The sequence below is a fragment of the Pagrus pagrus genome (genome assembly GCF_965226575.1).
Source record: "Pagrus pagrus genome assembly, chromosome: 24".
NCBI lineage: Eukaryota > Metazoa > Chordata > Actinopteri > Spariformes > Sparidae > Pagrus > Pagrus pagrus.
Window position 1 is genome coordinate 16,284,832 of NC_140206.1, and position 12,358 is coordinate 16,297,189.

The 12,358-nt window shown below is 43.1% G+C and overlaps 1 protein-coding gene across 1 annotated transcript in view; it reads right to left on the reverse strand.

Moving 5' to 3' along the window:
* Positions 1-12,358, reverse strand: part of LOC311253568 (NACHT, LRR and PYD domains-containing protein 3-like) — a 379,521-nt gene that overhangs the window by 3,657 nt on the left and 363,506 nt on the right. The window contains exons 15-16 of the mRNA XM_084347631.1: positions 6,073-6,246; positions 2,173-2,346 (exon numbers count right to left, since the gene is read on the reverse strand). Coding sequence (XP_084203757.1) covers positions 2,173-2,346; positions 6,073-6,246 — 348 coding nt within the window. The remainder of the gene's footprint in view (positions 1-2,172; positions 2,347-6,072; positions 6,247-12,358) is intronic.

Below are 12,358 nucleotides of genomic sequence, written 5' to 3' on the forward strand. Positions count from 1 at the left end.
ATAGTTTTCACATGGCAGCTTTAAGATGAAACATTTACTGACTCTGCTGCACACACCTCTCTCAGAGTTGGACAGCAGAGTTGACAGCACCTCCTCAGATCTCGGCTGATCAGCTGGGCTGCTGTAACACTTATTATTTATGGCTGCAGACGTTAGCTTCAGGTGAAAATGGCCGACGTGATCAGTGATTGTTGTGAGGCAGAAGTCTCGTCCAGTTCCTGCTTCACAGCAAGTTCATAAAATCTGACGTGTCCCGAGATGTCCGTTAAAAAAAACACTCTTTTTAATCCCTCTCAGATGATCTCTGCATCCCTCCAACATCCCTCCTACATCAGCAACGTTAGTCAGAAGTCCTCCCACAGTTCAAAACATGGGAGCAACGTCACAACGTAACTTTATTGTCCAGCTGAGGCCGAACAATCAACAATCAACATGAGCTGCAGACTCTGGATTCTGCTCTGTCTCTGCATCGTGATGCATCTTATAATGGAGACATTTCCACACCTCTAATACATTTATGTTGCTTTTACAGTTTGAAGTTGTTTGAAAGTGAACTGAACAAGACTAAAGAGGAAAATGTGACAGCAATGTTTTATTTTTTAATAAAATACTGGAAATGTAAAATAAATCAGCTTTTGTCTTTTTATGTGATTAATGGGTTATGAAAATAGTTGTTAGTTGCAGCCCTATAATTAGTGCCAACAAACACTACTCTGTGTTGTGTTGGTAGGAGTGAGTCTCTCCGGTATGTGACAGAGCTACGAGCATGTTGCTGCAGTCACAGTAAAGTGCACGCTGTTATTATTGTAGTCGGCCATAAAGTGTGTGGATAGACTCAGTTAGTAACTGAAACCATGTGTGTTGTTTGCTGCCACAGAAGAGAAATTAAAAGTCCATTCATGCAACGTCGTCACGCCATCTTCCTGCAACACTTCCTCTATATCCTTCACAATAAAGGTCCTGCATTAAGTAGTTATTTGAAAGCTTTTATTTTGAAGCAGCAAAATCAGGAAACACTGGATTTCCACCAGCAGAACCTGAACACGACTCCAGAACAGCTGAAAGTGAAGCTGAGTCAGCAGCTACGAGCCAGGCTGAAGTACATTACAACAACATTAAACCAGAGGTCCACCAGCTACTGTAGAGAGCTGCAGCTCTGCACAGGTCACATATCATATTAATCAATGGAGCAGATGATTGATCACTGAATGTTTTCTTTTCTTTTGTCATTTCATTTTGCTGACGGTGCAAAACAATGAAGCTTTCCTGCCCCTGCAGGCTGTTATAATGAGAACTACCCAAAACAGCCCAAACTCAGCTGGAGCAGCAGTTTCCTCATGACAGGAGCCAAGACGGCACCACTGACCCATCTTAAATTCATCTATGCACTGCTGCTGTTATGGTGATGTGACGGGAATGTTCCACCTTGTGTCATCTAACGTTGTTATTGGACTGTTTTATATCTTCTGTTCACTTTAAACTGATGCCACAGACAGTTGTTACAGTCTGTAAATGTTTCACATTAAGGCACAGATACACTGTCAGTGATGATCTAGAATGCAGTTACTCCAGTGTTGATAAAGATCCATGTCAGAACCATTTTAAGTTCAAAGTCAAGCACTTTGGCAGAAACACTGATTCTCAAGTTCAGGGAAAGAGTTTCTATGACATTCAGTGATTCAATTCATTTATGTGTCACAGAAATCTTTTGAATTTGAGGTTCAGTATTTTCTGATCAGACATCTGACACAGAGGGTCTATTGTTATTATTAATATCATAACACAGCAGTGACGTGGTGGAAATTAGATTTAATGTTCATATTTTGATAACCCTCTGCAATCAGTGTGGAGTGTGAAGTAGTTTGGATGATGGTTCATCAAGCAGCAAAACCAGAGGCCAACAAATCAAACAGACACATTTTGAACAGGCACTAAACTAGTCTGAAAAAAGAGGTGTAACTTTAGTGTTTGTGCCAAGACTCTCCTGGTCTCTGATCTTCACCTCTCTTCACTTGTAACTCTTGGCTTCGTGCCATGCTGCCTTTTCTCCTGAACTGAACTGAACAACTGGAGGTGGAGTAAACGAAGCAGACCTCTCGACACTGAACCATCTACACTTGAGATACAGAGTCTCACACTGACTGTCTGTGGCTGCAGCAGGACTCTTCATACCTGAGAGTGTCCAGTCTCCAGCCTGGATCCTCCAGTCGAGCAGACAGCAGCTGCACTCCCGAGTCTCCTGGATGATTGTAGCTCAGGTCCAGCTCTCTCAGATGGGAGGGGTTGGAGTCCAGAGCTGAGGCCAGAGAAGTACAGCCTTCCTCTGTGATCAGACAGCCTGACAGCCTGCAGACACACAAAACAACACACATCACAGATCAGCTGAGGGTCCTGATGATTCAGTGCACATCTGTGTTTAAGGGTTTAACGTTTATTATATCCATCATCTTAGTTTTCACGAATTTACTAATCAGCACTAAAAACAGAGTATAACTGAAGCTGATGGAAATGCCATAAGTTTTGCTAGAATTTGGTCATGAGCCAACATATTGTACAGATTAAAATGATGACCTGATGATGGCACCACTAGTAAATTGGGACCAAAGTGCAGAATAGACTGACAGACCCCGTATATCCCATAATTCATCCCACTCCGTCCACTCGTCGTCACTCTAATGTTAGATGGAAAGTTCCAGTACAACAAAAACAAAGATGGAACAATCAATAAACACATTGTGATTTTCACACACTGCAGGAAGGAGTTTTTGTTTCACCAAAGCACCTCAAGCTTTAAGTATAATCTCAACGCCAAGCATGTATTTGTCAGGGCTTCAACTTCAGGTGTAACGCCTGGCTTGCAGCAGACCACCCTCACAGAACACACCGGCTTCAGAGTTCTCAAAGATGCAACTCTCGACGCGTTCTACAAGACACCGTCAAGAGGCACAGCAATGACTTAAATCCACGAACTCTATGAAGCTAAAAAGAAAACTAAGGAAGAGGATTTGGCTTCAGTGGATTATGTCACCCTGACAGGAGACCACTGGACCTCTGTGAGTAACAGTAATTATCTGGGTGCACATCACATCACTAAAACCTGGGAACTGAAGTCGTTGGCGCTAACTGTAATGAAAACAGAAGAGCATCACTTTACAGAGGCATGTGCACAACAGTTTCAAACAGTAGCACGCAAATGGGCAATTGAAGGAAAAATCACATCTATAGGGACGGACAGTGCACGCAATATGATAGCTGCGGCTAGATTACTGCCATATGAGCACATGGCCTGCATAGCTCACATTCTACAAAGAAGCATCACTGTGAGCCTCTCTGACGGTAGATTTGCAAATGTTTTGGCCAAGTGTCGGAAAAGCCACTGATACAGGACTCAACACTGGAAATGGTCGAGCATCTGCACCGCAATCAAGCAGCAATAAAAGCAACCCTGGACCAACAACACAACAAACTAGTGTGGGAGGGTAGAAGACACATGTCACATGACAAGATCAGGTCATGTGACCACCTGCAGTCAGGAAGTAATAAAAGTCAGCAGGCAGTTGTAGAGAGCCCTTTGGCTCTGGAGGAAGTGGCTGGGCATCTCGGCTCACACGGTGTGATAGATAGATTTCAAGGTAATGCAGGAGTTTGTGGTTGTTTCTGGCGTTTTAATGCAGGTACATGTAGTGGGCTGGTTGCTGTTTAACTTGTGTGGAAGCAACGTCGCGATTGAAAGCTTATATCCGTTTTCATATTTGTGTCTTCCAGTCGAGGGGTGACCACGAGAGCGACTGTGGTAAGGTCCGGTAATTAATGTATTAAGTTATGTTTGTATTGTAATGTATGCCCAAGTCCTGATATTTATAATGTTCTCTTTTTAGAGTCTCATAAATTGGGACCTGCCCTCTGCCCAAGCAGAAAAATTGCCACGTGAACAAGGGTGTGTTCATTTATGGATGGCAAAGTAGGCTTATATGTTATTAATCTTAAGTGTTTTTATTAAGGATGGTGCCTGGGATGTGTACTAATAGATTTTATGTTTCCCTTTTTAAGGACCAGCCCAGCCACTGTTTTCTACAGTTAAATTTCATTTTTGTGTGTTCATTTATGAGTTTAGTTCCTGATTTCTTAACGCATAGGTGTAGGTTTGAGGCCCATTTACTTTTTGGTTATGAAATGTGTGTTATTTTCCTGGATGGTGACTTGCAAGTTTAATTTTTTGTCTCCCCTCTTTGTCTGCAGCGTGACTGCTAAAGGCTGGGTCTGCACCGACACACTGCTCCTGTCTGTGGTGGGCCTGCACTGGGTGACACATTGTAGTGGTGTGTATATATATTGCCTAGTGACACTGCATGATATCTTAAAGTAATTAGATGTAGAGTTTGTAGTGCATGTTTGTGGTGCTAGACTTGTTGTCCCCTCTTCCTGTCTTCCACAGCCTCTACTTTCAGCTGGTGAGCACAGCAGGCCCGACCTTTTGAGCATAAGGAGACGTAGTCTGTCGCCATCCAGATTTTGTTTGTTATTTTGCCTCATTCCTATATTCTATTGCATTTTTGATAGACTGATTAGATTGTAATAAAAGTGACTATTTTCATACCGTACCAGTTTCTTAAGTCGTTCCTGTTCTGGGGAGGTATGGGCTACACAACACAAAGAGAAACCTATTACTAGTCAAGGGTTCCTCCTGTCCCTTAATAGGAGGTGGCGTTGTCGAAATGTTTGAGTAATTTGCAGTGCCAGGCACTACACTAGTTATGCTGACGCCACCAGAATGGGACAAACTGCGGAGACTAAAAACTCTTCTAGAGCCCTGTAGGTAAGGAATCCACATATAATGTGACCATTAGTGTAAGTTAAAAATTAAATTGAACTGATTACATTCAAATTGAATGTTAATTTATTTGTAAACATAACAACGTGTGTGTGTGTGTGTGTGTGTGTGTGTGTGTGTGTGTGTGTGTGTGTGTGTGTGTGTGTGTGTGTGAGAGGCCTACATCTCCTGCTCAGTAGTACTGCTTGCCCTCTGTCACTTGCGTCATGTAATGGAAGTCCGATGAAGACCCTGCATATGTGCTGATTTAAGACGACATTCAAGGAAGACCTAGCCTCCCGCCAAGAAAATACCAACAATGCATAGCTCAAGCTTGCAACGGGGTTGGATCCACGCTTCAAAGACTTGAAAAGCCTGCCCAAGAGTGAAAGAGAAGAGGTGTGGACCACACTTGGAGGCATGCTGCATGAACAATCACCCAGAAGGTCCCTGCAGACCTCAAGATGGGCCACCCAGAAAGACAATGAGCCTTCTTCTACAGATGGGCTCAGAATCAGATGAAGAGGTGCAGCCTGACAGAGCCATACAGTTACAGAGCAGAGCCGAGCATCAGTATGGAGGACTGCCCCTTGCAGTGGTGGGCTGCTCATCCAGGCCCCCATGACAAGCTGGCCCTGCTTGTCCACAAATATCTAACCACTCCTGCATCCATGGCTCCATGTAGAAGACTCTTCTCAGTTGCAGGCCACATTGTTCACAAGAAACGGTCAGCTTTACATGCAGAAAATGTTAACCAGTTAGTTTGCCTCAGCAACTGGCTGAAAGAAGAATAGGTACAGTAAAAGGGCCACATTTGATTGATTTAATTAATCTGATTTATATATATAAAAAAATTCTGAATAACACATCATGTATTCGCTAAGAGGCATAGGAGATAGCCAAATTGAGTTGAACAAATGTTAAATATATATATCCGCCTCCTGTCATTTATCTTTCCGTTCCAACAACAAAATGTGAAATTTATCCAGTTACCCTGTGATTAATCAGATTAAAAATTGTAATCATTTGACAGCCCTTTGTTTATTTATTTATATATATATATATATATATATATATATATATATATATATATACATACACACACATACATACATACATACATATAGTATATATTTAGATCTATATTTATATATATATGTATGTAAGTGAAAAGTGACAAAATGTTTTCTATTCCAAATAGCGGACCCTGTCTGGAGTAGACCTGCTCCAATTGTAAAGTAAATAAAGTAATGAATCCTGACCTGAGAGTTTCAAGGACACAGTGTGGACTCTCCAGTCCAGCCGACAGCTGCTTCACTCTTGAATCTTGCAGGTCATTGTTACTCAGGTCCAGCTCTCTCAGACTAGAGGACTGGGAGCTGAGAACTGAGGACAGAGCTTCACAGCTTCTCTCTGAGAGGTTACAGACACTCAACCTGGAGAGTGAACAGTGAAAAAAAGACATTTGGTGATACAGTATTTATAATATCATTGTATGCACATGTGAACTTACTTTCTGTTTTACTCTAAACATTTTGGAGATATGAAAAATCAACAAGCCTAAAACTAGACTAAACAGACATGAAACAATAATAAGTTGTATGGTGTCAAAACATCTTGACACCATAGTTCTGACATGAGAGACACTGTTTAAATTGAATGGAATTCAGACTTCGAAGAAATAACAGAAATAATTTGAGGCAAATTGAATTATCTGACCTGAGAGTTTCAAGTCTACATTGTTGACTCTCCAGTCCAACAGACAGCTGCTTCATTCCTGAATCCTGCAGGTTGTTGTTACTCAGGTCCAGCTCTCTCACACTAGAGGACTGGGAGCTGAGAACTGAGGACAGAGCTTCACAGCTTCTCTCTGAGAGGTTACAGCCACTGAACCTGGAGAGTGAACAGTAAAAAAGACATTAGGTGATACGGTATTTATAATATCATTGTAGCACACGTGAACTTGCTTGCTGTTTTACTCTAATATGTTGGAGATATGAAAAATCAACAAGACTAAATGTGGACTAAACAGACATGAAACAATAATAAGTAGCATGGTTTCAAAATATCTTGACACCATAGTTCTGACATGAGAGACACTGTTTAAATTGAATTGAATTCCAATGTTAAAGAAATAACAGAAATAATTTGAGACAAATTGAACTATCTGACCTGAGAGTTTCAAGTCTACATTGTGGACTCTCCAGTCCAACAGACAGCTGCTTCACTCCTGAATCCTGCAGGTTGTTGTTCCTCAGATCCAGCTCTCTCAGACTAGAGGACTGGGAGCTGAGAACTGAGGACAGAGCTTCACAGCTTCTCTCTGAGAGGTTACAGCCACTCAGTCTGGATAATGAATAATGAGCAGAACAAGAAAAGTGTTTCTATTTGGGTCAATAACAGACATTTACTGCATTCTGAAAAAACTTCTCCACACTTACAGAGCTTTGTTGGAGGCTTTGACCACTGGCAGCAGCCTCAGAAGAGCCTCCTCTGAAGCAGAGTATTTCTTCAGGTCAAACACATCCAGATCTTCTTCTGATGACAGTAAGAAGAAGACCAGAGCTGACCACTGAGCAGGAGACAGTTTATCTGTGGAGATACTTCCTGGTGTCAGGTACTGTTGGATCTCCTCCACAAGAGAACGATCGTTCAGTTCATTCAGACAGTGGAACAGATTGATGCTTCTCTCTGTAGACAGAGTCTTACTGATCTTCTTCTTGATGTAACCAACTGTTTCCTGACTTGTCTGTGAGCTACTTCCTGTCTGTGTCTGCAGACCTCGTAGGAGAGTCTGATTGGTCTGCAGTGAAAGACCCAGGAGGAAGCGGAGGAACAAGTCCAAGTGTCCATTTGGACTCTGTAAGGCCTGGTCCACAGCACTCTGGTAGAAATGTGTCTCTGTAGATTGACAGTCTGCTGTTTTTTCTTCTGACATCAGATTGACACCAGAGTTGATGAATGTCAGATGGACATGAAGAGCAGCCAGAACCTCCTGAACACTCAGATGGACGAAGCAGAACACCTTGTACTGGTACAGTCCACTCTCCTCTTTAAAGATCTGTGTGAACACTCCTGAGTACACTGAAGCTGCTCTGATATCGATGTCACACTCTGTCAGGTCTGATTCATAGAAGATCAGGTTTCCTTTCTGCAGCTGATCAAAAGCCAGTTTTCCCAGAGACTCAATCATCTTCCTGCTCTCTGGAGTCCAGTGTGGATCCGTCTCAGCTCCTCCATCATACTTGACGTTCTTCAGTTTGGCCTGAACCACCAGGAAGTGGATGTACATCTCAGTCAGGGTCTTGGGCAGCTCTCCTCTCTCTCTGGTCTTCAACACATCCTCCAGAACTGTAGCAGTGATCCAGCAGAAGACTGGGATGTGGCACATGATGTGGAGGCTTTGTGATGTCTTGATGTGGGAGATGATTCTGCTGGCCTGCTCCTCATCTCTGAATCTCTTCTTGAAGTACTCCTCCTTTTGTGGGTCAGTGAACCCTCTGACCTCTGTCACCATGTCAACACAGTCAGGAGGGATCTGATTGGCTGCTGCAGGTCGTGTGGTTATCCAGAGGCGAGCGGAGGGAAGCAGTTTCCCCCTGATGAGGTTTGTCAGCAGCACATCCACTGAGGTGGATTTTGTGGCATCAGTCAGGATTTTAGTGTTGTGGAAGTCCAGAGGAAGTCGACACTCATCCAGACCGTCAAAGATGAACACAACCTGGAACTCTTCAAACCTGCAGATTCCTGCTTCTTTGGTTTCAGTGAAGAAGTGATGAACAAGTTCCACCAAGCTGAACTTTTCCTCTTTCAGCACATTCAGCTCTCTGAAAGTGAATGGAAATGTGAACTGTATGTCCTGGTTGGCTTTGTCTTCAGCCCAGTCCAGAGTGAACTTCTGTGTTAAGACTGTTTTCCCGATGCCAGCCACTCCCTTTGTCATCACTGTTCTGATTGGTTCATCTCTTCCAGGTGAGCCTTTAAAGATGTCTTCTTGTCTGACTGTTGTTTCTGGTCTGTCTGGTTTCCTGGATGCTGTTTCAATCTGTCTGACCTCATGTTCATCATTGACCTCTGCAGTCCCTCCCTCTGTGATGTAGAGCTCTGTGTAGATCTGATTCAGAAGGGTTGGGTTTCCTGCTTTAGCGATCCCCTCAAACACACACTGGAACTTCTTCTTCAGGTTAGATTTAAGTTTACGCTGACAAACTCCAGAATTAATTCCTGAATAAACACACAACAAAGATCATCAGGGTTGGCAGTTCATGTGTCGGGATGATCTGTAGCATTCATTAAAAAAACAAATTAAGAGCTTTAGAATATCAGATAATTTAATACAACCCTGATTCTTCAAGGCTGGTGTTACGGCCTCCACTAGCAAGGATTAACCTATAGCTCAAAAACCAGGGGTTTGGAGGCGCAACATAGAATGGACACCACACAGAGGATTCAGATTTAAATCGAATGCTTTCATTGAATCGGTTAACATACAAATAAACAAACAAAAGGGGCTGAAGGTCCCGGCAAAAAGGAACAAAAGGATGGTGAGACGGTGGACCAGCCGTGCAGTGGGCCGTCGTTCCTCGTGTATCCCCCTTCACCTGCCTGCGTGGAAAACCTCCAACCCAAACTAACAACATACACCACCACCACAAAGCCCCCGCACCCTAGCGTGCGTGGAGGCTGAGAAATCAACCTTTACAAACAAAAGGTTCAAAGAAACTCCTCACCAGTGCGCTGCTGCTCGTGTGTGTGACAAGGCTCACCTGTCCCTGCGCCCTCTTATCCCTTCCCCCCCACTCCAACCAATCACCGATCACACTCAGGTGTGCTCAGGTAGAGAGGAAGGGGGGAATGAAAATTGGGGAGAGAGAGAGAGAGAGCGAGACACACACACTCCAGAGGCACACATAACACCCCCACCCTAAAATAGTGAATGGCGGGGGAGCGCCGCGAACCTCATTCACGCCACGCCTCATAGACCATGACAGCACGACAGAGTGTCGGGCAAGGCATTTTCCCGACCCTTAACGTGCCGGATCATGATGTTAAAAGACTGCAAAAACAAAGCCCAGCGCATCAACCTCTGGTTGGTGTTACACATCTGATTTATAAATACCAGAGGATTGTGGTCTGTGTAAATGATGATTGGTGCACTAGCAGAGCCAACATAAACCTCAAAGTGCTTGAGGGCCAAAACAAGCGCGAGAGCCTCCTTTTCGACCGTGGAATACACACGCTGATGTTGATTAAACTTTCTGGAGAAATATGAGACGGGGTGCTCAACGCCATCATCTCCATCCTGGAGAAGGACAGCATATAAAATGCTATATAAAGTACCACTAGTGGTACGTGGAGGAATATCCGAAATACCCTGCTTTTAAAAAAATTAAATAAAATGTATTTAAAAACGTATAATACTATCAAAATACTATGGCAAATGAAATGAAAACACCATAACCGTGAGATAAATGGAAATGGGTTTAAAATAAATTTAGCCCCAACTGTATTTTTTTTGTTCATCCGCTGGTCACCCTGCTACGTAGTTGGGTTGTGGCGCTCGCGCCAAGCCGTTACAGGGTCAAGAAAAAGATCGTAAGTGGAGAAAGCTAAAAAGAGTTAAAAACAATGCAGTCGTGGCTCCAAACAGGATCTCTTCGAGACAGATGTCTGGATCAGCGGGATAATAATGTTACGGCAGCAACGGCAGTGGATGACAGTGATCACAGCAGCATCCCTGAGGTATCCACAGCACCAACAAGCTGCAAACGGCGAAAAACTGTAAGAAAACATGACGCGGGTTACATTACATTTGGATTCAGCTGGTGCGGGACAGAGGAAGAGCCCAGGCCCAGTGTGTGGTATGTGTTGATGTTTTGTATGTTTGCTTTGATCCATTTTAACGCACAATAATAACCTCTGCGCTCTCAAACTCTTGCTTGCTACATGCAAATATATTTATTGAGCACAAAATATATTTTTGTTTGCTCAAATGAAATTGTGTTTTGCTCGTGCATAATTTGACTTCAAAATATAATTCATGTGCTTGCAAGGTATATTTTCTGTGCTCAAAATCTCCCATTGCTCCTTCGTGAATGTGGCACAAATATCACACCATAGTGGAATAACATTCCACTATGAAGTTACTTAATGGCCTTTCAGTAAGTTTTGTCTTTCTGTTATTTGCCTAAACTGTTTGTTAATAATCTGAATAGTCGTCACCAACATGACACTTAATCTTGTGTCAATGTCTCAGACACTACTGATAATGGGCCTCATTCACCAATATCTTAGGAATCTTCTTAGATTCTTTCTTAAGTTGTTCTTCAGAGGTTCCTTAAGAAAACCCTATGTCAGATTTATCAACGCGTTCGTAAGCCTCAGAATTGTTCGCAGCTGTGTTCCTACATTGATGAATGCCACCTCCTCGTAAATTGAGAGCGCGTGCAAGGTGAGTCTAATTAACATAGGATTAGCATAGGTAACCACCCATTAATGCCCATAAACGAAACTGCAGGGCCGTGTAGACACTGATGTCGTAGTACAGAGCAAACAGCAACAAAATGCCAAAAGCAAAAAATAAACCAGTTGGAGCGCAGCAGGTGAAGCGGAAAAAAAACTTTAAACGTGTGAAAGATGTGCACTGAAACTGGTCTGACTTTTTGTTTTGTTTATTTTTTAAAGTGAATTAGACTGAAATTGTGATATTAATGCATTTTCTTCACAAGCGGGCAATTAATTGCGCTCGAACATGAACAGCGCATCTGCAGTCTGGTCCCATCATTGCGTCAAGACGCACATCCTCACGGTGTTGGGGCTGAGGGGGAAGTGGCACACCACGCTTCATAGCGATGTTGTGCAGAACACAGCAGGCCATGATCATCATACAGACCTGTAATGGTGAGGGAGAGTCATAAGTTAAGATGCAAGGTGTTTTAATAAACGTGACCATAGTCCAAGCAGATTTTATAATAAAATAAAATATAAAAGACACTTTTATGTGAAATTATAATTATATTATAAAAGATACGTACCATGAGCCATGCGTCACCAGCTGCTCCTTGCTCAAGGTGTGTTCCCACGGAGCTGTTTTGGAAAATATAGGAGTTGTGCTCCTCCTGGGAACCGGGAGACCACGTTCAGTAGGTGGTTATTTGAGTCGCAGATAAGTTGTACGTTTATCGAATAGTATTGCTTGCGGTTGAGGTTTGGGAAGGAGTCTGGAGAGGGTGCCTTTATGCGTACGTGCGTGCAGTCTATTGCGCCAATTAGTGTTGTGACGTTCACGAACGAACCGATTCTTTTGAACGGCTCGTTAACATGAACGATGGGAACTGAGTCGCAGCTGGGAACCGTTCCTTTTCTTTTTTTTCTCTTATATATCACTGTGTGTTTCACGAAGATGCACACAAAAGCTCCTCCTTTGCTCCTCCCCTGAGTGGGACAGAGAACAGGAGGGGAAAAAAAGTTACATGGGGAGAGCGCAGCTCAACTGCATGGTGCTTTTTAGATATGCAATTGTAGCATGACGCCACCTGAGTTGTGCAC